General features: G+C 37.4%; 1 protein-coding gene across 10 annotated transcripts in view; it reads left to right on the plus strand.

Annotated features, from left to right (window-relative positions):
• LOC115429348 (disabled homolog 2-interacting protein) overlaps positions 1-27,806 on the plus strand; it is a 423,964-nt gene that overhangs the window by 379,437 nt on the left and 16,721 nt on the right. For 9 of the 10 annotated variants that reach the window (XM_030148688.1, XM_030148689.1, XM_030148693.1 and 6 more), the window contains 7 exons: positions 4,990-5,134; positions 10,025-10,169; positions 12,188-12,424; positions 14,652-14,853; positions 15,468-15,655; positions 19,946-20,843; positions 26,071-26,208. In XM_030148688.1, the coding sequence (XP_030004548.1) occupies positions 4,990-5,134; positions 10,025-10,169; positions 12,188-12,424; positions 14,652-14,853; positions 15,468-15,655; positions 19,946-20,843; positions 26,071-26,208 (1,953 nt within the window). The remainder of the gene's footprint in view (positions 1-4,989; positions 5,135-10,024; positions 10,170-12,187; positions 12,425-14,651; positions 14,854-15,467; positions 15,656-19,945; positions 20,844-26,070; positions 26,209-27,806) is intronic. The other variant, XM_030148690.1, reaches the window with a different exon arrangement.

Here is a 27,806-nt window from a genome sequence, read left to right on the forward strand (position 1 = left end):
CAACAGTAAACTGCAAATCAGTACTTAGATTTTTTTTATGCTTTTACCATAAATGCGATTCACACAGAGACACAGCGGATCCTAAACAAACCGTTACGAGCAGGAGTGATCATTTACTTCTACCTGCCAAGGTTATAATTAGGCCTGTAACGGTGCACGTACCGAACCGAACCGTTTCGGTACGCACCTGTTCGGTTCAGTACACGGCTGTACTGAAAGGGCACAGTATGATGAGAAAAAGAAAAAGGAATGAAAGACGCCGTTCGATGCGGAACTTTAAATCCGCGCAAGTTTCACACGGACTTAATAAAGGAGCGCACATTGACCCTAAATATGAAATAGCAGTTGATATAAGGTTAAAAAAACAAAAAAAAAATATGATGTGAACCCGGAAGGAAGAGACTGAAGACCCTCCACCATCATTACAGTCCAGTTTGGATCAGTTCAGGTTCAGGTGAAAGACAACAACGAGGAAAGAGACGTTAATAAGACGGACGTTGTTTGGCCCTTTGAGCTACGGTAGATCTAAAACACTGACACTAGCTCTGTCTGTCTGTCTGTCTGTCTGTCTGTCTGTCTGTCTGTCTGTCTGTCTGTCACACACGCTGTATAATAGAGGAATAAATAGAACGTTGAAAGTATGTACAGTTTCACGACAGCATTCGTTACGTTAGTTATGGACCACACCCCCAGGTATATAACTGTGCGCCCCCCTACCCCCCAGCTCCGACAAAAAAAAAATAAAAAAAAAAAATCCCCCGCGCACACAGGCACACACAAATACACACAGTGTCCTTAACAGTTTGTTCTCTGTCCTAAAATAAATAATTTGGTTTATTGTGTTGTCGAAGTTTCTCTTCAGTTTGTTTCAACAGAATACCAGTTTACCCTCTTGTTAATGTTGCACTTCATGTGGAATTTTTATGTTATTTTTATGCAGAATGTGAACTGACAGAACTGTGATTAGATTTTTCTTGTTTGTTCGAAACTACCTTTCAGGGAAAAGTGCAATACTAATGTTTAAAATACATTTAGTAATATTAATAATTTATTTTATTTTCCATTTGATTTGTAGCAGCAGAATTTTATTATTCCTGTTTTTCTATATTCTATTGTCTCCAAAAATTGGGGGAAAAATGTCAAAAAAAAAATCATAAATGCATTAATAAACATTTTGAGGGGTTTTCTTTCTTCCCGTACTGAACCGAAAAAAAAAAAAAACGAAAACCGAAAACCGAAAATGTACCGAACCGAAAATTTTGTGTACCGTTACAGGCCTAGTTATAATAGTTTTGGATTTTCATTATAGTTTAGTTTTATTTAGTTTTAACTTTTTTTCTCTAATTCAGTTAGTTTTAATTAGTTTTTAGAGCAGGTTTTCTAGTTTTTATTAGTTTTTTTTTTCTAAATGCTTAGTTTTAGTATTCATTTTAGTTTTTTCACACCTTTTCTCTTCTTTTCCGTCGTATTCAAATAAATCCCAGACAGGACTCTGCTGCTTTCTCCAAACTTTAGTCTCCATGTTTCCAGGTAGAGTGGGGACCAGAAGACGACTCTAAACCACAAGCGAACACAAGTGATGGACCGTGAAGTGTCGTATGGTGCTGCTAGCTAAAATTGCTAGAGTGAAATAAATAGATTTCATATCAATCAGACGTTGACAAAGACGAAAACGAAGGGAACTTTATCCATAATTTTTATAAGTTTTAGTTTTGTAAGCACACAGTACAGTTTCAGTTAGTTATTTTTTTCTGCTAATTATAGTTTTTCTTTATTTCAGTTAACGAAAATGTCTTTACAATTCTAGTTTTTGTCATTTCGTTAGTTTTTGTTAACAATAATAACCTTGCTACCTGCAAGTCATCTTCACGCTCAACAACCCAGATGCTCCAGCCTCAATTTAGCTTAAGTGATATGTGTGTCAGTGAGTTTATGTTTATTCCGTTCTGGTTAAACGTATGCATCTGTGTTGGGCGAGAGCATACGTGGAATGTGTAAGTGCGTTAACCACAGAGGCTCCTTTTCGCTTCACATCAGTGGATGATTGGCTCCCTGTGGTGTATCTTTGATTAGCCGGATAACAGGCTTTCTGCAGCAGCTATAGAACCCGTCTGAGAGGCTCTGTCGCCGTCTTTCCGCCACCACCTCCTCTGTTCTTTAAAAGACCACAACTCTGTCTCTTTTTTCCCCCCCTCCTCTTCTTTCCTCCCCGTACATCTGTCACTCGCCTCTCTTCTCCCTCGCTGCTACGCTGGTTCCCCTAGTTTAACAAGACGCCAGGGGACTTACATGAGAATACACCCAGAAATTTGTTTGAAGGACTCAAAAAAAAAAAAGCAATGATTCATCCCCAGATGGCTCCATTTCTATCTATCTCTTTCAGACTTTGAATTTAGGGATATGATTTCCTGTCCCAAAGTACTATTTTCTTCACCTGATGAATACTATGTAGTCTGCATAGATATACATTTATATATACACAAATCAGTTTGGTTAGTATCGGTCATAGAAAGTCATCGAAATCCTGTCATGCCAAAGTAGTAAAGTGAATTAAAGAGAAAATACTTCATTGCCTTTTTTACACTCACTGGTAGGACTGAAAAGGCTGTTAGTGAGGCAGTAGTAGGACTTATGATCGCTGTCTGAGTAGTCTGAGTAGTCTGAGTTAATAGCATTTATGCAGAATTAATCCTCAATTACTAACCTTTCCAAAAACAAGGATAATCATTACAAGGCAGACAGTGAAAGCTGCAAAACAGGACAAATAGAAAACACATTTATGTCGCTAATGTTGCCGTTTCGTATCTTTTCGCCAATGTTTGGCCGTATTTGAGTGTACATGTTTGTGTAAGGTGTCTGATAACATAATGGACACAGACCAGACTGTGTAGTTTTTGCTTTTGTTTAATGCTGCAAGAGAGGGTAAATACAACATAGATATGATACCTTTTACCAGTATAGACAGTCTGTCTTATACAGGGGTGTCAAACTCATTTTAGTCCAGGGGCCACATTCAGCTAAATTTGATCTGAAGTGGGCCGAACCAGTAAAAATAACAACATAATAACATATAAATAATGTCAATTCCAAACTTTTCTCTATATTTTACAGTGAAAAAAGTAAAATTAAACAATGAAAATGTCTATAGCTACAAACTGTCTTTTCAAACAATGTGAATAACTTGAACAAACTGAAAGAATAAGTGTAATTTTAACAATATTCTGCCTCAGTTTATCATTTCCACGTTCATTGTAACTTACAGATCACAGTGGATGTACAAATACACACAACATTTAGTATAAGGCAGAATGTTGTTAAAATTGCACTTATTTTTCTTTGGACATTTCAGGTTCTTCACATTTGTTCAGATGATTCACATTTTTTTTTGTGAAATTATACTTTGTTTTAGTGTAAATACATGAAAATATTTACATTTACAAAGAGAAAAATGTGGAGTTGTGAGTATTTATTGATTATTATGATAGAATTTTTCTGGTCTGACCCCACTGGAGATTGAATTGGTCTGCATCTGGAACCTGATCTAAAAGGATTGTTAATTTCTTAAGAACTATTTTTGCATTTCACAAATTCATCCCGCGGGCCAGACTGGACCCTTTGGCGGGCCGGATTTGGCCCCCGGGCCGCATGTTTGACACCTGTGGTCTAATAGGTGGAGCCAGATAGAAAACAGAGTGGATATACACTGATGTAGATGACAGGAGGCTGATTTCAATAGAAAGCTCACAGAGGACCACTTGTGGACAGGTGTGGAAGTACAGGATGGAATATGCAGCTACTATTTTAATGCAGGGGTGTCAAACATGCGGCCCGTGGGCCAAAACCGGTCCGCCAAAGGTTTCAATCTGGCCCGCGGGATGAATTTGCAAAGTGCAATAATTACACTGAAGATATTATCAGTCAAGAATGTTGAACTCGTTTTAGTTCCACATACAGACCAATATGATCTCAAATAAACTAATTGCATAATAACCTAGCAATAAATAATAACAACTCCAAAATTTCTTCTTGGTTTAACGTGAAAAAAATAATATTACATGATGCCTATAAACAATGACAACTCCACATTTTTCTCTTGAAAATAACATTCATTTATGAAAATATTTACATTAACCGACTATCCATTAATAATAAAATGTGACTAACCTGAACAAATATGAACCTGAAAAGTTTAACAATATTCTGCTTGTTACTGTTTTGTGCCTTTGTAGATTTTATCCGTAATGTACATACAGTCACAGAAAAAAATGATTAGACCATCAAAAGCCATCAAAAACAATGGTTATGCAATCAAGTACTAACTCCTGTGTGCATCATGTGACTAAAACAGACTGAAAAGAAAGCACGGAATGCCTAAAAGCACTGTTTTTGTCAGTACACTGCCATAGATATTAATGTAAGAACTGAAATGATTTTAGTTATTATCAAGAAAACATGGAAAATGGATAGATATCAGCTCTGAAATTAAACTCTTACGAGCTATTTTTGTTGTTATCATTATATTTGTCCAAACAAACGTACCTTTAGTTTTACCAGGCATTAAAATGAACAAGAAATTGAAGAAAACAAGGGTGGTCTAATATTTTTTTCTGTGACTGTATATAAATGATAAGCTGGGCACAATATTGTTGAAATTGCCCTTATTTTTCTTAAGAGATTGCTTTTTTTTCCAGGTTACTCACATCTTTTTTGTTTGGATAGTTTGCAGATGTAAATATTTTCACAATTTAATGTTACTTTTTTAAGAGAAAAGTTTGGATTTGTCATTATTTATAGGTCCTTATGCTATTATTTTACCGGTCTGGCCTACTTGAGATCAAATTGTACTGAATGTGGAACCTGAAATAAAATGAGTTTGATGATTTAATGATGCTTATTGCAACCGCCATCATCTGAGTTCAGTAAATAATGGATGACATCAGGGCCAGGCTCTCAGTTGATCTTGTGTTTGTGTTGTTTTCGTATCAACAGGACTTCCTCACAGATCTTATGATGTCAGAAGTGGACCGCTGCGGGGAAAACGAGCACCTCATCTTCAGAGAAAACACACTAGCAACAAAGGCGATAGAGGAATACCTCAAACTAGTGGGACAGAAGTACCTGCAGGATGCCCTCGGTGAGTAGTACTGAAGCGTAGTACTTAAGTAAAAGTACAAATACCCTGAAAAATATATATTCAAGTAAAAGTAGAAGTACTACCTAAACAATCTTAAGTATGTACTTTTAAATTTACTTTTTTTGGTGGGTTTTTTTTTGGTTTTTTTATTTACTTTTTATTTTGTTTTTGAGAAGAACATAACACAAATACTTACACTAACAGAACAAAAAAACAACGGGGGGGGGAGAGTCCAGCTTTAGAGCAGCATCTAGTCCACATATACTTACATCACACACGTATCAATATACTCATATACCCATATTATTATTATTTTTTTCCCTTTACAGTAAAGTTTGAGGATCCTATGAAATTATACAAAGTCCGGTCTCACAGTTACAATACTAGAAGCACTCGGAGAGCGCAGACCTCCGCCAAGGCTGATCAGTGACCCCCCCACCCCCCCCCCCCGTGGGCCCCCCCACCCCCACCCCCACCCCCGATCACCACCCAAAATTTAATCATTTCTTCCTTATCCCATTTCCAACAAACCCTGAAAATTTCATCCAAATCTGTCCATAACTTTTTGAGTTATGTTGCACACTAACGGACAGACAAACAAACAAACAAACAAACAAACAAACAAACAAACTAGAAGCACTCGGAGAGCGCAGACCTCCGCCAAGGCTGATCAGTGCCCCCCCCCCCATGGGCCCCCCCACCCCCGATCACCACCAAAATTTAATAATTTCTTCCTTATCCCATTTCCAACAAACCCTGAAAATTTCATCCAAGTCTGTCCATAACTTTTTGAGTTATGTTGCACACTAACGCACAGACAAACAAACAAACAAACAAACATACAAACAAACAAACAAACCCTGGCAAAAACATAACCTCCTTGGCGGAGGTAATAAGTGAGCCACTTTGACCAATTTTCAGTAAAAATATCAGTTTTACATCTTAAACTAGAAGCACTCGGAGAGCGCAGACCTCCGCCAAGGCTGATCAGTGGCCCCCCCCGTGGGCCTCCCCACCCCCGATCACCACCAAAATTTAATCATTTCTTCCTTATCCCATTTCCAACAAACCCTGAAAATTTCATCCAAATCTGTCCATAACTTTTTGAGTTATGTTGCACACTAACGGACAGACAAACAGACAAACAAACCCTGGCAAAAACATAACCTCCTTGGCGGAGGTAATAAGTGAGCCACTTTGACCAATTTTCAGTAAAAATATCAGTTTTACATCTTAAATTAAATGTGATTCTCTCCATGACATATATATTGTACACTACATCAGTCCAGTCATTTATAGTGGGTATGTCTCTTTTCAGCCATTTTCTAGTCAGAGTCTTCTTACTTGCCACTAAGAGTAATCTCAATAACCATTTATCACTCTTAGTACACTTGAGTTCTTCTAAATCGTTGAGATACATAGTCTTCAAGTCAAAACAAATGTTAAACTTAAGAACTGCCTCCAAGAGGCCATGGACATGTCTCCAAAATAGAGCTACCGAGGGACAATCCCAGAAGATATGGAAGTGGTTTGCCACCGTACTTCCACAGGACCTCCAACATGCAGATTGGTCAGAGTTGTTTTTTTCTTTTTTTAAAGTTAAAGTACTCATGTAATGTGTTGTCTTAGTGTCTGGGCTGTGACATTTTAATACAGAATGTAGATAAACTGATTTGTGCCTCTGCTGTAATAATTACAACTAACGATATAATATGTGTATTTTAAAGGTTGGTGTACTTATTGTGTGAATGACAAGTTATCTACAAGGTATTACCCACTAATTTACCATTAAGTGAAGCCAATTAAGACATGATATATATTTAAATAATTTATTTACTTGAAAAACTATTCCAACATTGTGCTCTGTTCAGAGCAGTAAAAGCGCAGTATTTTTCAGACAGACAAAACAAATATCAACTTCACTACAGACTCACACTGCACTACATACTAATTATACACTCAAAAAACACTAAATATGCACAAATCTCTGAAATCTTGAAGTTCACTAATCCTATCGCTGTCTCTGTTCCGTCGCCGTTAATTCCACAACTTTCCTGGTCGCACAGCAACCAGATTACACACACCACAGTATGGACTTCTAAGACCATTTTTACCATCTCTTCCTCACTGAACAAGCACCAAAAGTAATGACACTAATGCCAAAAAATTATGTTTTTATTGTGTCTCGTTATTTTGGTTTTACTTGTCCTTTCAATACAACTGACTTAGTTTAGTTTATTGTTTATTTGTCAGGGTCAATGTGCAAATACATTAGGTATAGTAGGTATTTTTAGGTATAGTATGTTTTCTTTTATGTTAAGCTTGATTTGCACTGACCTGAAGAGCACCTTGAATTTCGTCATGTTGATGCCTTGTGCTAATATGATGACAATAAAGCTTCTATTCTATTCTATTCTATTCAAATACATTAATCTCAAACAGAAGACATGCTTTGCACCAGTTAGCTACAAGCTACTTTCCATCTGCTGTCCCCAGGCAGGTGCACACACAATATAGAACATTTACATTACATGCAATACAAAATTAACCTTAGCTCATAATTACAGTAGTTAAAAACTTATATATTTATTTCAATTTCATACATTTTTCAAAAAGCAATTTCATCATATTTCATCATATTTCCTTCCTAAAAACACAGGTTTTAAAATCATGCTTAAAAAGTCAATTTGTCTTAATTCATCAACCAATAAACATCTGTTAAAAATATTTACCAGTGATTATATAACACTACTCTATATTAAAAACATGTCAGTGCATCTCATGTTGGCACAGTTGGGAATTGAGGATATGTTGTTTTTTTTTTAATTTTGCAAATAACTATTCAGATCAATAGACAAGTTCAAACTGTTCGGATTTCACAATATTCGTTTGACGTCTGAACTTTCCACACAAATTGAAACAGAGATTCAGCCTCCGAACGTACGCTCTGCCATCACTGGAGTAAATAGAACCGCCTGATGCAATGGCAAACAACCTAATCAGTGGGAGAACTATTTTTACATGCAAGATTTTGAGGAAATTGTGTCCATGAAATGTAACAAGTAACAGCATAAATTGTAAAGATGTAGTGGAGTAGAAAGTACGGATAGTTGCTGCAAAATCTAATGGCGTCAAATCAAAAGTATGAGTTATTATTTTTACTTAAAGTACAGATTAGGGATGTAACAATATGAAAATTTCATATCACGGTTATTGTGACCAAAATTATCACGGTTATCATTATTATCGCGGTATTGTAGAAATTGTGCTCAAAATGTTCAAAAAGTACTTATACACACACTGAAATAATTTAACCAAGTGGTATTTGAAAAAAAATAAATAAAATAATTGGCACAATGCACTTTCTCTTGGCAGAAACATTCAAGTATTAACCCTTAGTGGTCTGAGCCTATTTTGGCCGTTTTTCAGAACTTTTGAATTTGTCTTTATATAATATATAAACAAGTGTTTACTATACCCATTTTTTTCAGCACAACTTCATTTATATCAACTGCCTATTATTTTTTCACTTTAACCTACTATATCAACACATAAGGACAAAAAACACACAAAATATATAAAATCCGATTTGAAAAATATATATAATTTATTGCATAAATAACACAAAGATGCTTAACGAACCTTTTCAAAGACATTAAAAATGAATATTGGTTCCAAATATTAGATATATAAAATTAAAATTGTAATAAATTAAAACCATTCTCAAATATTTGACATAAAAGCAGATCTTTACAGAGGCGTTTTCTGTGGTAATCAAACACGATTATCATGATAATTAGAATTTAAATGGTAATACTAACCGTCTGCAATTTTACCGCGGTTTATCGTTATACCGGTAATCGTTAAATCCCTAGTACAGATGCATAAAAATGTACTTCAGTACAGTAACGAAGTACAGATACTTTATTACATTCACCCACTGTTTACACTTCATTATTGTCTGGCTTTTTTGGTGAACTCTATCAGTGACACAGAAAATAATTAACCTCAAAGTCCAGTTTTTTCAATATTCATCCAAGGTTAGGTCAAGTGCGGTCTCAACAATCACCGCTCTGTATGCTCGCCATGCTTTTGCCGCCACCTGTTTTGAGAAATATACACAGCAGTAGTTTAATTTACAAACCGCACACACCATAGCTGGCATTCATTCACTTTCTCTGAACGCTGCTTCTATTAATCCTGGTGTATTTGTCATTCTGTGGATGTGTGTCTCTTTTCGTGGCTGTCTTTGCGGAAACAAAACGGTTTGTGTGCTCACACTTTACTGCCTCTTCCATTCAACGCCTTATTCAGGGATGACCGTGACAAATACTGAAGGCTGATAAATTCTGCATCACTGTTTTGGTGCAGTTTCTCTTATTTGATGTCTGCGCTGTGTGTGACTGTAGCTACATAAGAGCAGCCAAGGCTCTTTTTTAGAGCAAGAAAGAGGGAGAGAGTATGATTCATGCTTTCTTTTGAGAGTCTTGGCTGCAGGGATAGAAGACGAATTCCTGTCCTCGTTTTAATTACACTGATTATAATAAAATAACAATCTCAGTCACTGCCAGACCAGAGACGGACTCCTTTTACATGATGACCTCAAAGCAGTAATAGTCCCATCTGTACTTTATCTGAAAGGACAACAGGAAATGAGTGTTTCCATTGTTTGTCTGAATATATCACACACATATTTGTTGTGTAGAAATGTCACAAAGCACACAGAGAATATATTTTTGCTTGTACTTATCAAGTATCTATCTAAAATTTGAAGGAAAATGTCTTTTTTTCTCCCTTCATTCCTTGAGGATTTGACTTACTGCACTGAGGTTCTTTATTGCTTTTTTTCAAGAACCTACTGTTAACTTCCACATGATTGTGTTGTTTCAGGTGAATTCATCAAGGCTCTCTATGAGTCAGATGAAAACTGTGAGGTGGATCCATCCAAGTGTTCGTCAGGCGACCTCCCAGAGCACCAGAGTAACCTGAAGATGTGCTGTGAGCTGGCCTTCTGCAAAATCATCAACTCTTACTGGTAAAAAGTCCTCCAAGTCAGTTCTATCCACAGTTTATGTAGACCATTTTAACCCATGAAGACCCAGCGTTACCTGTTTGGCAGTTCCCAAATGAAATTTCCTCTCTATTTAACCTTTCTTAAGTGATTTATCACCATTTATTATAATATTATCCTCTGTATTTTGTGTTTTGTTTTTTCCATTCTTTGTTCATTTGGAAAAGCACGTCATACAAAACTTTACTTTTGGGTACAATTCAATATCCACACATCAAATCTGAGCGAAGATGCTAATCCAAGATTTTTAGTCGAATATAGAACAAATAAAAAAAGAAAGAAAGAAAAGTGGGCGGGAGTAGAGGGCTCACTCCACTACTTCATCAACAAGATAAAACACACTAAGGTGTGTATGTTTATATTAACCTAAACAGAAATGTATATCATATAAATGTTTTCACATAACCAATGTGTTCAATTCACATCAATTACAGTTTTTACACAGTTTGTCCATTTTGACCAAATAGTAAAAAAACATTCCCTTTGACCCTTAAAACAAAATGTCAGTTTCTCCAGAATGTAGATGTCCTGTACGATATCGCTCCATTCTTCAATTTTTTTTTTAGATGAAAATCTGGTATTTTCCTATATTTCATTTGCTGATCATGACGGTGTTCATAAAAGTTTAGATTAAAGTTGAGGGTTATTATATCAGAAATAGAGAAAACTGAAGAAAAAGTGACTTTTTCAGCAAATCTATCATTAATTGAACAAAAATCCCAGTGTTTCCATCCACTGTCATTGATCCAACTCCATGGGTTTTACTGGTGAATCAATGTTGTAGAAGATGACGGTGTTTCCATGGTAACTACGGAGCCTCTGAACGTCCAAATGGGTCATATCTGATGAAGACGACAAACTGCATTCTACATCAATTATTTACATGTATTGATAGGATTAGTGGATCAACAGGTATTAAACAGTTTAGATCAGTAGATGGTTTTGGTCACTGGTAGCTGTTTGGGTCTTTACGGGTTAACATGTCCTCGCTCATGCCATTTTAATCTTTGATCTGATATGATCTGACACAACTTACTCGCGGAAAGGCCCAGAGGTTTTCAGCTCTAATGCTCTGAAGCTACAGTACCAACACAAATTTGCAAACTTAGCAAGTAGCAAATGAAGGATACAAATCATTTAGTGACCAAGATTTTAGTACAACACTGAAAAAGAAGTTGCACTTGCAGCCAAAAAAATGATTCTGCTGTTCATGAATACAAAAAATTATACTGATCGAACCAGTAAAATACTATCATAATATTCTATGAGTAATGACAACTCCAATTTTTTCTTTGTTTTAGTGTAAAAAAGTAAAAGTACATGAAAATGTTCACATTTACGAACTATCCTTTCACAAAAAAAGTTGTTCAAATATGAACAACCTGAAATATCTTGAGATAAGTGCAATTTTAACTATATTCTGCCTGTTATTAAATGTTTTGTGTATTTGTAGATCCACTGTGGTCTGTAAGTTGTAATGCACAAGTAAATGACAAACTGAGACAGAATATTGTTAAAATTGCACATATTTTTCTTAAGACATTTCAGGTTTTTCATTTTATTCAGATTTTAAGGTAACTTTGTAGATGCAAACCACATAATATAATTTTACTTTTTACCCTAGTGAGGATAAAGTGGGGAGATGAATGAATGAATTTTTCTTTTTTTCATTATTTTCTTTTTTTATTTTTTGTAGATATATGCATTTATTAATTTTAAACACTGTGTGTTTAGAATATGACAAAAATAATATAATAGTCAAGTATCAGTGTATTTGGAATAAATGTAGTTTATTTATTTATTTTTTATTTGTTTACTCTTATTTTTCATTGTTATCATTTTACTGGTCCAACCTATTTGAGATCATATTGGGCTGAATGTGGCCCCTGAACTAAAATGAGTTTGTCACCCCTGCTTTAGTCTAAATGTCTGATAAATATGTAACAAAAATGAACTCTGGACCTGTTTCGTACTCTCTGCAGTGTATTTCCTCGAGAACTGAAAGAGGTGTTTGCATCATGGCGGCAAGAATGCAGCAACCGCGGCCGACCAGACATCAGCGAGCGTTTGATCAGCGCGTCCTTGTTCCTGAGGTTTCTGTGTCCCGCCATCATGTCCCCGTCACTTTTCAATTTAATGCAGGAGTATCCCGATGACCGCACGGCACGTACGCTCACGCTCATCGCTAAAGTGACGCAAAACCTGGCCAACTTCACCAAGTGAGTGTGTGTGTGTTTTTGTGTAGCGTCGCCTCACCATACCTACAGACAGGAGGCAAATGAAAAGAAAATCCAACATAACGTGTCTTAGCATGGTGCGGAGTCTGCAGGTCTGTGAGCTCTACGGGACACATGAACAAAACACATCCCCTCATTTAGTGTGAGGACAGTGATGTCCAACACAACTGTCCAAAACCTCCCGTAGGTTAATTGCCATCCTCCCATTGGGTTTTTCCTTCAATCTGTTACCTGTCTGTAGGTTTGTGGCTCCAATATAATGGTCATAAAATCTAATTGCACTTAAACATGTCATTTTGCACCTTTTCATTCTGAATATTACAGCTTGTTTTGCACCTTATAGTTCTATTTTAGCACATTACAGTTATTATCCAGATTCTACTCATTTTTATTTTATTTATTTTTATTTATTTATTTGCACAAAATAAAAACAGCAATGGAAAAAAAACAACATTCAAACAAGTAACAAAATTGTGCAGGAGAGGTTAGAAGCCAAAAAAAGAAGGCTTATATGAATACCTCCCCCGAAATGAACAATACACAAAAAAAGAATTAAAAAATACAATATAACTGAAATAATAGACTGAAGTAAAAACAATAAAAATGTAATTCGCATTACAAATCATCAAATACAAATCAAGTGATATACAGCCTTACATTTTTTCATGAATTAAAGTCCTTTTCAGATGCTTTTTTAACAATGATAAAGTAGATGTTGATTGAAGTTCAGGTCTTAGATTATTCCACAGATTTGGTCCACGATATTTCAGAGAATACTGACAGACTGAAGTTCGGCAGTACAGAAGATAAAATTTGCTTGAAAATCGTGTCGGAAAGTTGTGAATAACAGAAGACAACATAAAGAAATTTTGAAAAACTTTAGGAAGAATATGAGTTAAGTGAATATATTTGTACATGAAGACACAGGTCTGGTAAACGTTCAGATGTTTTAATACTTAAAATTTATTATATATAGTGTTTGATCTTGTGTTGCATTTCTTTTTTTACTCATATTCGCGGTGGGATGGATAAATAAAGTACATCCATCTATCTATTTTTTTATTTATTCAATTTTCACATAGTAAAAAACACACGTAATACATCCTGGTTAAAAATTGTGATGGATGGTTACCAAAAACCCTAAAGGGGCTTAACAAGTGGCAACCTCCAGATTTCAAAGGTTATTTACAACTGCAATTAAAAATATTTTTTTTAAAAATATTCGCAAGCTGCACAAAAGTACATTTTCAACAAATAGAATTCCACGACATGCTAAGCTTAGAAATGTATCCCATGTGGAAAATTATAATCACTCAGGAGCAGAGTTTTCACAGCTTTTTTAAACAGAATTTGAGGAAGCTCCGTAAGAAGAGGTGGCAGATTATTCCAAATTTTGGGTCGTCTGTATAGAACACTGAACTGAGTATGACTGGTACGAGCAAAAGATGCTCTAATAAGACGGTTAATACGAGTTGAATACAGTGTTAAAAGGAAAAAACAAGATTGAAATGTTGAGGCGGTAGCTTTTTAACACAGCCATATTTGAAAATGATTAACAAGGTAAACACTAAGCACAGCTGCTTTAGCAAACAGGAGCTAAGAGGGGTGTCTACTAGGGCTGAACGATATGGACAAAATTTCATCTCGATATTCATGCCAAATATCTTGATATTGATATGATCTGACAACGGGTTCGGTGAAAACCAAGCATTTTTCAGAAAAATACAAACATCATAATACAAAAGAATGTGGAAAGTGCAGTTTTATTTATAAGAACTCACTGCCAGTCATCAACATTAACATAAAGTACGAATAAATGAAATTTGTTGTGACTTCCAGAGCTGTACATGCAAGGCGAGCGCGGGGGAAATCTATATCGTTTATATCGTTGCTTTTTCGATATTAATATCTTGAATGTTCATATCTAGATATCGATACGATAACGATATATCTTTCAGCCCTAGTGTCTACAATCTACACAGAATATTATTCTCAAAACTTGCTTTTGAAGATGAAGAATAGGCTCAAGTTTAGTTTTATGGGTATCTATCTATCTATCTATCTATCTATCTATCTATCTATCTATCTATCTATCTATCTATCTATCTATCTATCTATCTATCTATCTATCTATCTATCTATCTTAATCTACGGATACAATATTTCAGCATACATTTGTCTTCTCTTGCTTCTTCTTATTTAATTTAAGATTTGGAAACAAGGAAGAGTACATGTCCTTCATGAACCAGTTCCTGGAGCACGAGTGGACCAACATGCAGCGCTTTCTTCTTGAAATCTCAAACCCAGAGACAATCTCCAACACGGCAGGATTTGAGGGCTACATTGACCTGGGCAGGGAACTGTCCACCCTCCACTCTCTGCTGTCGGAGGTGGTGTCCCAGATGGACCAGGTACAGCCGACATCAACCTGTTACACATAACACTAATAGGAATCGGACTTTTTACTCTTCTTAAAAGGATCCAACTGCTTCTAGAGGGTTGATTTTCACAAGCATCGTGATGTGAATCGTGCTTAGACTACATTAAGATGTTTGTTGTGCATTAATCAATAATTTATAATCACATTACATAAACAGCTCGAAGGGACCTTCTAAGGGAAGGCTGCATGAAACATACAGAACTAATGGATTTACAAGGACGTTTACTGTAGATTAGCATTGGTAGCAGATGGACAACTGGTAATTATTAGATCAAGCACAGATTCATGGTCCTTTTTGTCACTGGTGGTGTATTCAGCTGTCTTTCAGTAATTCAGAAATCAGTGAGTCAGGCTAATACTTCAGTCTATCAGACAAGCCTGGCCTATTCATTATTCATTCTGTTGTCTGAATAAGAGAGCTGATTGCATGGCATGCTGTAGGGAAGATAACTAAGTCTGAAAAAAAATAAATAAATATGCAAATTCGACTTTGAATCAAACAATGCACAACTGAATTCCACTTAGTTGCTCAAACTGAAGTGGCCTTGAGTAATATTTAATTCGGCTTAAATTTTCTGTTCACAGGGCGCCGCCTCCAAGCTGGGACCTCTGCCCAGGATCCTGCGGGAAGTGAACACTGCTCTGTCTAACCCGTCCAGTGTCCTGATGACGCCCGGGCAGACCTCAGAGCATATGGGCTCGCCTCCCGCTGAAGCAAGCTGCAGCATCTCCAGCGGCCTGCAGAAGATGGTCATAGACAACGACCTTTCAGGGTGAGAAACGTTTCAAGGAGCAGTTGACGCTTGAGAAAACATTCGAGTTCTTTGCTCTCTTGCTGTGAGTCGAATGAGAATAGGTGTCCCAGTTTTTATGTCTTTGTATTGAATATAGTGCTAGAGGCAACATTAACCCTTCCGGTATCTGGGTGAGCATGTAAGGCGCACTTTGCACTTCATGTTACAAAAGTTCATATTATTTATCACAATTTGTATTAGCTTAGAATTCAAAAGCTGTTAATTTGTTTAAGAGTTTTTACATTCTGGCCAGCAACCAAAATATGCACATTGTACACAATAGAAAACAAGTGATGCCAGGCACAACAAACCCCGCCCCTCACACATATTGTAGGTTATATTGGCATCAATCCAGCTGATGTCATCATGTCTATGCGTGAAACAAAACTGAGGTTTTTATAGACATGTGAAATTTCGCCCATTATAAGCAAATGGGAGAAGAACAAAGATTTTTAAAAATTCCTAAAAAATTGAAACTTTGACCTACTTTTCCAAAAATGTAATGGCATCTATTCTGGGTCACTGGCAATCAATAAACCCAAATTGGTATGAATTCCACCAATAGTTTTGCTGCTACAGACATTTGAAATTTCACCCCTTATAAGTAAATGGAGAAAAAAAAAAGATTTTGAAAATTCATACAAAATTTGAACTTTGACCTACTTTATCAAAATGTCATGAGATCTATTCTGGGTCACTGGCAATCTATAAACCAAATTTAGTATTAATTCAACCAATAGTTTTGCTGATAGAGTGTTAAACGAACAAACAGAACCAAAAACAATACCCTTTGCCTCCCCTCGAGGGGTGGGGTAATTATAACCCTAGCACCTGTCTCCGAAGTGTCCCAAAAACGCACATATACTCACATTGTAACCACTGTTTTGATTCATAAGCCATTAAACCATAAATCATGCTTCTACTGATGTCCAGGCTTCATTTCAGAAGTGTGGCTCTAAATTTTCACATGAACCATGTTTTTTTTTACCTTGTGGCGTCACTTATGTCATATTTAGAAGAGGGAGAAATAGCATGTTTTTTTCCCTCTAGATGGTAGTGTACTGTTCCCTGCTCCCCTCTTCACCAAAGCTCTGACGGGTGTGTTTATGTAGCTTCAGGTGTGTGAGGCTGCAAAAAAAAAAGAAGTAATCCAATTTTTATGAGTATATAGAAAAAACATGTTTTTTGCATCAAAAATATGGTTTGTTTACATTACAAACATGGCATTTACAGGGTTAAAAAATATACCCAATTATTGTGTATTTGGTATTTTTGTTTACGGCGCAAGTTGGTGAAAGAAAAAAAAATGTAAGAGTTTAAAAAAAAAAAAAAAACTATGAAAAAAATGTTGACATTATTCCATGACTGTGCCTATTACACACACTCGGTGGTTAGGATGGACCTAACTGGGTGGGATACCGCAGGGTTAAAGCTTCACGATTTGATGTTTATTGCATCATTAAGCAAATTTTCCATAATTACCTTTCAGCACTTTGTAATTCAAGTGGTCTGTGAGTAAATGAGACCTCTGCTCCTCCTCATGACTCTGTTTACAGGCTACATAGACAGCTATATTCATTTTCATAGATAGGTCTTTTTCAAATAAGGCACGACAGCTTTGATTATTGATCACCGTTCAGATTTTGTCATACGCAGCTCTACTACTTTACCCTGTGGATCGTCACAGAAGCAACACATTAGCTTCCATATCCAATATTTCAGCTTCACTTTGCCGTAGCGATGTGAAATCAGGTCATCTGTCTTTGTATTTAGTCTTCAAAGAGTGTTCATGTACAAATTCTGGCATTTTTCTTCTTACTGCTGAGTGCAGGTTTAATTTATTAACACAGCATAATAAAATGAAAACCACTATCCTGGCCCTGTCCAAAGTTAAAAAATATTTGTCTCCTCAGGCTTCCCAAGACTCCTCTATTAAGATTCTTTGTATTTTATTTTTAAACATGAAACTAATTAAACATTGAATCTACCAACCAACCAATAATTTAAGCACAGTCTGATAAAAAATTATAGGTTGCAGTTTGACAGGAATGAAATGAGCATATTTCTAAAAAAAAAAAAACAGAATTGCTTGTATTATATTCTGACTGTGTTTTGTGTGTCATTTTGAACACTTGCAGCAGAAAATGAAAGGATGTACTGTACACTTATTCCTCAGTGTCAGCAGGAGTGTGATACGGTACTACCAATTGCGCTGACGGTTAATATGTGTGTCGGGTGAGGCTGTGACACAGCCTGAGTGTCACCCCTGCTTGTTTACATCAGCAGGCTGAAACCTCATTTACTCTCTTGAGAATGAATACACATTCAAACAGTCTTATCTCCCTTATCACCTGTCCTCTTACTCCCTGACAGAACAACAGCAAGGTGACACTTATGAAGATTAGCATGAAGGCACAGGGACCAACAGGAGGAGAGAACGGCTGAATAAAAGCCGGGGAAATTAACAGACGCCGCCTCAGAAACACAGGCGTACAGTAGCAGACAGAGAAGGTAGATGAGATGAGAACATAGTGAACGCATCGGAAAGATGACACGCAGGGGAAACAGGAAGCTGGAGAGACAGCTGGCATTGTTATGCTCATCAGGGGACCCAGATCAATACAACTAATTAATTGATGTTCTGTTATGACCTGATCCCAAAGCCTGGCCTCTTTACTTTTATCACAACGGCTGTTTGCTCATATATTGACGCATGCGTGAGGTTTCGGCTCGTCCGCCAGCTTGGAGACCCTGAACGGCATGCGAATGAGCTCACCCATTCTCACCTAATTGCTTCTCATCCACCAACTAGTGACATGAAAAGTCGGAAAAAGAAAAGGAGAAGGCGCCAAGATTGAGAAAAGGAAGAAATTGAGCAGAATGAAAGGGAGAAAAGAGAAGTTAAAGGAAGGAGGGGGGCTAATGGAACGGAGGGAGAAGGACAGAGAAAGAGGGAGGAGACAAGCGTGATGTGAATGATAGTGATTATTGGAAGATAAATCACGTCTGTCAAGGTAATCGTCTCCTGGCAATAAAGTCTCCATCTGTCGGCTGAAAGGAGGAAGAAAGGGACGACGGAAAAAGGGAATGACTTAAGAAGCGATATATCCTTGAAATTTTTCAGATTCTGGCTGTAATAGTCATGTACTGCTTTGGAGTTTTCGATGATTGCCGCTTATAACTCTAACTGGAAATTCCTACATTTTATATTATCATTGCAGTTTTTAATGCTGCTGTCAAGACACTAAAAAGATCATTTAATTATACACTTTGTGATTAATTAATCTAATATCATCAAATATATCAGTATTTGCTGTCAGAAGCTTTTAAAGAATATCTCATTTCAATTGGATGTTGCTAAAGGTTAAAGGTTAAGTCATTTTATTATCCCCATAGGGAAATTCCGTCTGTTACCAATCCTAATACACACACACACAGTAGCTAGCGTACACAACACCTACATGAGCGAATCTGTGAATAAACAGAACCTCCAGATGTTGCTCTGTCATAGGTACTCAGTTTTGCTTCTTTTGAGGCTGGTTGTTCACTGTGACAGATTTGTGGGTTGTGGTTGCACCAGGTCTGACCTCTGAGCTCGCTGCGAGGGATTTGTGATTTGCGTTCAAATTATATTGTCAGGCTTCAAGTGCCCTGATGGGATGAAAATTCCTCACAACAGAAATTGCAAGGGATCATGGGCATTTTAAACAGAAAATTTCCTTCTACAGTACAGGGCCTAGCAATATTTTGTCATCTGCTTCCATCTTGTTTACAAACCTACTGTAGACAGGACATGCTCAGAGATGTGTAGGATCAGGGACTATTATAGATCATTAATCTGTGCTTAATGATTATTAGTAGTTGTATCACATGTGCACAGTCCATTGAACACTTTAAATCTCTTTTAAAGATGCACCTATTTGCACTGGCTTTCAATACAAGTGTGTAACTTTATTTTTTTTGTATTTTTAGATACTATTCATCTTATTATTGTTTATCTGACTGAGTATTTCTTATCTTCTATATCTATATATTTTATTAGTTTTATTATATTCTGTAGTTTTACCTATATCCTTGGACACTTTACATTGTTGTAAGTGTGCGATAGAAATAAACTTGACCTTGACCTAGTAGAAATATTTGTCATGATAAGACACTTAAAATCATAAAGAGCGTCTCTATAAATACATTACATAAGAACTTGGTAGTGATGGGTACGGGTTCACTTAGGGTTATGCATGCCAATGATGTTCTTTTTTCCTTTTTCAGATTGGTTGACTTCACGCGGTTACCCTCCCCTACCCCAGAAAATAAGGACCTATTTTTTGTGACAAGGAGCTCAGGGATTCAGCCTTCCCCAGCACGCAGCTCAAGCTACTCTGAGACAAATGAGCCTGACCTGGGAATGGCCAATGGCAGCAAGAGTCTGTCCATGGTGGACCTCCAGGACCCCCGCAGTCTGGAAAGTGGCCCTGGTCCCAGCTCCTCAGATCCACTGGGTGAGGGTTCAACATCTGTTGGAGGCTGGTCGGCCAGAGCTCCACAGAGCAGCATCCCTGGAGGTCCCACTCTGAGGAGACCGGGCCAGAGCCCCACCACTCCCGGGGCGGAAAGCACACCTGGACGACCAGCCCAGCTTCTAGCCCCCCTGTCCTTCCAGAACCCTGTCTACCAGATGGCCGCCTGCCTGCCCGTGTCCCCGCGCGGCATGACCGACTCCGGCTCCGAGTGCCACAGCTCTGTCAGTTCCCATAGCAACAATGAGGATGGACTGGCAGGAGGAAAACACACCTTTTTGAACCACGCCGGAGGTGGTAGCGGCGGTGGTGGTGGCGGCGGCGGGAGCAGCGGGGATGAATACACAAGGCGTTCAGGGGAGTTCACCCGCAGACAGCTGTCCCTCACAGAGGCCCAGCACCAGCCCACCGTACCCAGACAAAACAGCGCCGGGCCTCAGCGGAGGATAGACCAGCCCCCGCCTCAAAGCATCACCAGAGGCCGCACGCCACCGAATCTACTCAACAGCGGACCTTACCCCCGGCCGTCCTCAGGGAGCATGATGACATCGTCGCCCGACTGGCCCGGCAGCGGGGCTCGATTACGACAGCAGTCCTCCTCCTCCAAAGGTGATAGTCCTGAGACCAAGCACAGGACTCAGCACAAACAGGTACAGAGCACTTGACCACTTTGATTTCTTTATAGAACAGTGAGTGAAGATGATACTGAGCAGCAGATGTCCCCGTCCATGTCATCATCTGCTATTAGACCAATAAAAAAGTCACAATTACAGAAGGCTCATTTGTCTCTTAACGTGAAGAGTCTGTTGAGAAAAGCTGTGGGGGTGGACTCGGCGCAGACACTGCACATTGCGCCCTAATGAACTATAGTCATTGTGTGTGTAATAACAGTCATTTGCATACAGGCGGCTCATCACTTCACCACTGTTTTACTGGTCAACTTCATTGGGCTGAGGATGAGAGTGGTGGAGACTCAATTAGCATCTTATCAACTAACACTATACGTGCTCGTCTGTACACAAGGATGGTTCTACTCCTGGATACAGCACATAATACAGTAGAGCTGTGTTAGTCTATTATATGACATGCACATGCACAGTCACAGTGTGAGGCTTCCACATTTAATTGTTTAACCCATAAAGACCCAGTACTAGTTCTGTGGCAGTTAAGAAATGAATTTTTCTCTCGTTAACTTGTCTTCAATGATTTATCGCCATTTATTCTAATATTATTCTTTGTGTTTTGCATTTTTCAAGGTAGATCTTGTATTTTCCTATATTTACCGTAGATGTTCATGAAAACTCGGTGTAAATTCAAAGGTTATGATATCAAAACAGAAAACTGGAGAAATAAAATAAAATAAAATAGAATAGATTTTTATCGTCACTGTCACAGGAACAATGAACATCAATTTAGCAGCTCAGTTCAATTTAGCAGCGAAACACTACAAACAATTGACTTTTTCAGCAAAATCTGTCATTAACTGAACATAAGCCAAGCGTCTCCATCCACTGTCATTGATCCAACTCCATGGGTTTTACTGGTGAATCAATGTTGTAGAAGATGATGGTTTTTCCTCGATAACAACAGGGCCCCTGAACGTCCAAATGGGTCATATCTGATGACCATAAAAAGATGACAAACTGTATTTTACACCAATTATTTGCATGTATTGATAGGATTAGTGGATCCACAGATAATAATCATTTTAGTTCAGTAAATGCTTTTGGTCACCAGTTGAGGTTTGGATCTTAATGGGTTACGTGGGTATAAGCCAGTTCTGTTTGCAGGTGAGAATCTGTCAGTTCACATGGTTGGTGGTTGCCATAGGTGACTGTCTAAAGGGGTCGGTTTCTGCATATTAACTATGACACATTTTTCAGACCCTCAGTGGAATAGCCTACAGGATTACCATTAAATTGGCTGACTCATTGATCATCGATCGCACTGTTCCTTATTAGGATTTGTGGGTTTGGGACATTTGTTGTCTATTTGAGGGACAACAGCTTGACTCAGTGCCATTAACCCTTTCATGCAAGAATTTTGAGAACCTTAATCAAGATCGTTTTCCTGAGTGTTATTATTCCTCTTCAGGCATGAAAAAAAAAAAACACAGCGATTGAGTTGTTTTTATGAACCTATTTTTCATTGAATTGCAAAAATATCCACTCAGCTGGACACCATGAGTTTGATTTTTGAAGGAAAGAAACATGTATTTACTGATATATTGTGTGAAAACTATAAAATACATTTTTTATTGCTGCTAATCTGATGATTTGTCACATTTTAACATACTCAAATATTAGTTATTACTCACTTTATGGAGATAATATGCAAAAAAAAAAACAACACTTTTTTGTTTAAAAAAAAAAAAAAAAAAAAAAAAACCCTGTTAATTACAGTCTCATAAAAATAACAAGGAACTGATTTATACTTTAACATGTTACTGCAGATCAAGTTTTATCAAGAATAGCAAAGTTACAGCAATGCTATGAATTGCAGTGTTTGGGATGATGCATAACTACACTGTGTTGGCTGATATGGAACTAAAACAATAAAATCCATGAATATACAAGAGCAGCTTTGAATAGCTGTCCACTGTAGTGACCACCATGCATGAAAGGGTTAAAGTGTGGATTTTTTTTACGTGTGGCATCGATGAAATCCACATTATAAGCATTAAAGCCAAGCCATTAAAGCCAGTCAAAGTCCAGCAATACTGTTCTATTGAGGTTAAAATGATTCCAAATTCATGAATCAACCCCAGTGTAGTTCACTGTAATCCAATTTGTTGCAAGAGGCAATCTTGCATAGACAGTCCCGCTGCCATAAATACTCATAGTGCACCAAATGTGTTCTAATCCAGAGGTGAAAATGGCTTTTTAAGGAAATGATTGAGCCTTTATTTAATGCAGCTGCATACTTAAAACCTATTTTAAAGATTTACATCATCTCTGGAAAGAACAGGCTCTGGGGCCAACAGCTATTAACACAGAAAGCAACTCAGAGTATGTTCACAGACAGACTAACACAATGTAGGTGTTCGTCCTTTTAGCCTTACGCCTTCGGCTTTTTCCTTCAAATTTAGATTCTTCTTGACGTAAATGTAAATCGCAAGGATAATAGATGCATTAAAGGTTCACTGTGGCAGACTTCAGGGAATGTAATGCAGAAACGGAATATATTATTCATAATTATGTTTTCATTAGTGTGTAACCATTAGGTTATACACAACAAATGTAAGAATTGTTGATTCCATTACCTTCGAATGAGCTGTTTATATCTACAGAGGGCATCCAGCGTTCTTCATTTCCCTTTTGTTGTGGGTAGTTTCCAGTGTTAACGTGCATTACCATCACTTATTAAGTGTGGACTAGGGCTGGGCGATATGGGGGAAAAAAATCATATCACGATAATTTTTGTTCATATCAGACAATATCAATATGTATACTATTTTTTTGTCGAGCTTAAATTTTCCATTACTCATAAGTTAGTTGTGAAGACATCAGAGAGAGAGAGAGAAAGACAGAAATACATACGTGGTACTTACGGAGAAGTACCTCCCTCTGCTCTTAAAATTACACCCCCCCCCCCCCCCCCCCCCCCTGCTGTTATGTATTATTACCTCCACTTTGTTTGTTTATTTATTTTCGAATGCTGCATTAAAATCAAACAACAGAGAATTATATACAAGAAAGTCAGACATTCGAAAAGGAGCAGGATGAAGTCTAACTTATCTCCCGCCTCCTTACCCCATCCTTCACCTACCCTAAATTTCTATGTCAGATTATCTAGGTCAGGGGTGTCAAACTCATTTTAGTTCAGGTGCCACATTCAGCTAAATTTGTTCTGAAATGGGCCGGACCGGTAAAATAATAACATAACGATATATAAATAATGTCAACTCCAAACTTTTCTCTGTGTTTTAGAGCAAAAAAAGCAAATTTACATGATGAAAAGGTTTACATCTACAAACTATCCTTTCAAAAGATGTGAATAACATGAACTGAAAAATAAGTGTAATTTTAACAATATTCTGCCTCAGTTTATCATTTCCGCATGTACATTATAACTTACAGATCACAGCGGATCTACAAATACACAAAACGCTTAAAAACAGGCAGAATCTTGTTAAAATTGTACTTCCTCCTCTTAAGACATTTCAGGTTGTTCATATTTTTTCAGGTTATTCACACTTTTTGTGAAATTAATCTTTGTTTTAGTGTAAATATATGAAAATATTTATATTTACAAAGAGAAAAATGTGGGGCTGTCATTATTTCTGTTATTATTATAGTATTTTACTGAATCCTGCCCACTTGAGATTGAATTGGTCTGAATGTGGAACCTGAACTAAAAGGACTGTTCATATCTTAGTGTAATTTTTGCATTTCTCAAATTCATCCCAAGGGTTAGGGTTAGGCCGGACTGGAGCCTTTGGCGGGCCGGATTTGGCCCCCGAGCCGCATGTTTGACACCTGGGCTCTAAGTAACTCAAAATCCTCACATATCAGACTAAATTCTGACTATGCACAAAACACAAAATTGCTGCACATATCAAGGACAGACTGTCCATTTCGCAGCAGCATTTCACATTAAAATAAACTCTGTCCTTTTCATAGCAGTAATAGTGCACATATCAAAAACAAAATAAACTCTGTCCAATTCATTCATCTCCCCCCAGCCCCCCATTTTAAAATGTATTGACCCCGTCTTATAAGCATTTTAAGTTTCAGTTATACAGCCGTATGGTTTGCGTGTATTAGTATTGCGGTAGGCACGGACCGCAAAATATGGACGAATGAATTCTATCGAAATTTTATCGAGCATTATTTCTATCGAGGAAATGTTATATTGTGATATATATCGTTTTATCGCCCAGCCCTAGTGTGGACCAGTGTTTATGTCCCCTTAACCTCCTCAGACCCAGCTATGGGTTTTCTGTCCACATTTGTTGACAAGAGTTTCACAGCTTTATACAAAAAAAAGAAAACTATCCACCACAAAGGACATGCCATAAAATTTTAAAAACTGCATCTGAAAAAACTGTTGTGTCATGATGTTTCCAATATAGGCACTTATTTAATAAAAAACAAAAAAAAGCTTGTACTTTGCTGACATTTCCTGGGTCTTAGGGAGGTTAACTAAAAAAAAAGAAACCTCCTATGCTGATATAGATGAAGATGCTCATTTGAAAACTGAAAAATAAAGTCTTTAAAAAAAAAAGACAGAAACCAACACTTACGCTGTGAACCTCACCCCTAGATGTCACTAAATATTACACACTGAACCTTTCAAATCTGTTTTCTCGGTATTTGTTTTCTTAAGTCGGTCTTTGTTCACATTGAAATTAGATTTTTTCAAAGATAATAGTAACAAGGACACGGTAAGAAATGATCATGTTAAGACTGAATTTGTTTTATTTGTGTGACTAATTTTCGGTTTGTGTTTTGTCCTTTGTTCGATGTATTTATTATGAACATGTTAGCTGATGAAAGCCCCTCCACCCCACCCGACCCCCCACAGCTGCCCTTTCTATTTGTCCATCAGATACGCAGCAGCTGTAAACACACACCGTAGCTGCTTATCTCTGCCTCTGGGATGATTAATGTGTCACTGGATGTACACACACTTACACATGTTTACATTTTCGACATGTGTGCACCTGTGTGCGAGTTTGCCGACAGCAGCGTGTATCCATCCCGCCTGCTTTCAAACCAGATGATTGGATGCATTTCAAGCTTATTTCTGTTTTTTCTGTGCTGTTATTGCAACCCCTCCTCCTCCCTCCCCCCTCCCCCTCCCCTTCCCCCACCCCCTCCACTTTGCACTCAGCTCATGTGTGTGTGTGTATGTGTGTTGTGTTGATTTCACTAGGCCCCCTCCCCAGTGAACCCCAGTGCGCTGGACCGCACAGCAGCCTGGCTATTGAATATGAATGTGCAGTATTTAGACCATGAGGGGATGGAGCCCGAGTCACTGAGAAACAGAGAGGATCTGACTCAGGTGGAGAAGGTAACCTGCCTGCTAATCCAACCTTTGACCTTTCACAAAATCACCTCAACCCTCAGCCCCTCCGTCCCAGTTCTCTGATACGAAAACCTTCCTTAACTTTCCTTTTTTTTTTTTTATGTCTCATTAGTTCCCTCATGCACCCCTTCTTCCTTAAAACTCCTCTTCAGTAATTATTTATCCTCTTTACCTATCTTTTCCCACCTGCCTCTCCTCTAAGCCTGATACCCCTTTGGTCACACCACAGGTTAGAGTGCATAGACTGGGTCTGACTCTGCATATAAAATGTTATTTCCCCCCTTTTCCACAAATTAGTTTTCCAGGCTATGACTGTGACCATCAGCTGCAGGGAAATCAAAGCAAGTGCAATAAAAACTGGAAGCAGGTAGTATTCATATGCTTGTATTCAGGCTGGGCAATAAAATCAGTAAAACAATAAAAAAAAAAAAATCAGTGTAGCATATTTTACTGTAATGACTTATTATCACAGTCTATATCTTTCCTTCGTCTTAAGGTTTTATTTGGTTACTTTTTCACATAAAACACTTACAGTTGTAATGTTTGTTATTTCACTTGATTTTTACTCGTGCATACTTTACAGGGTTCCCGCAGGGTCTTGAAAAGTTTTGAGTCTACAAATTTGCATTTAATGCCTTAAAAAAGTCTTTACAAGGCCTTAAATTGGATAGGGTAGGTCTTAAGTTATGTTGCTATAAACTTGTTCGCTGTGTTGTGTTTAAAGGTGTCGGGGAAATGTCCAAGCTGCAAAGAAAGTAGTCTACTTAGTTCCACTTGTTCCAACCTGACAATTTATATTGAAATTAGGAACCAATTATCATTAACTTTGCAGAGAAATGATCACAGAACATTCAGCCCAACACACATGCAGCTTTAGTCTTTGTTTGGTTGTGAAATAGGCATTAAATTCTGTTCTAAGTAGTCTTAAAAAGTCTTACATTTAACTTGTAGAAACCTGTAGGAACCCTGTGTAATGACTTATCGCAGTCTATATCTTTTCTTCGCCTTTAGGTTTTATTTGGTTACTTTTTCACATAAAAGAGATAGTTGTACTGTTAGTTATTTTAAATTTTTACTCATGCATACTTTCCTGCAGGGTCTTAAATGTCTTGAATCTACAAATCTGAATTTAACACCTTAAAAAAGTCATTAAAATGCATTAAATTAGATGTCGTAGGTCTTAATTTATGTTGCTATAAACTTATTTGCTGTATTGTGTTTAAATGTGTCTGGGAAATGTCTAAACAGCAAAGAAAGTAAGGTTTGTCGACTCAGTTCCACCCGTTCCAACCCGACAATTTATACTGAAATTAGGAACCGACTATCGCTAACTTTGCAGAGAAATAATCGTAGAACATTCAGCCCAATACACATGCCTTAGTTTTTGTATGGTCATGACATAGGCATTAAATTGTGGTCTAAGTAGTCTTAAAAAGTCTTAAATTTACCTTGTAGAAACCTGTAGGAACCCCGTGTAATGACTTATTATCACGATCTCTTTCTTTCGTCTTTAGGTTTTATTTGGTTACTTTTCCACATAAAACACTTAGATAGTTGTAATGTTTGTTATTTCACTTGATTTT

The sequence above is a fragment of the Sphaeramia orbicularis genome, chromosome 12, assembly GCF_902148855.1.
Source record: "Sphaeramia orbicularis chromosome 12, fSphaOr1.1, whole genome shotgun sequence".
NCBI lineage: Eukaryota > Metazoa > Chordata > Actinopteri > Kurtiformes > Apogonidae > Sphaeramia > Sphaeramia orbicularis.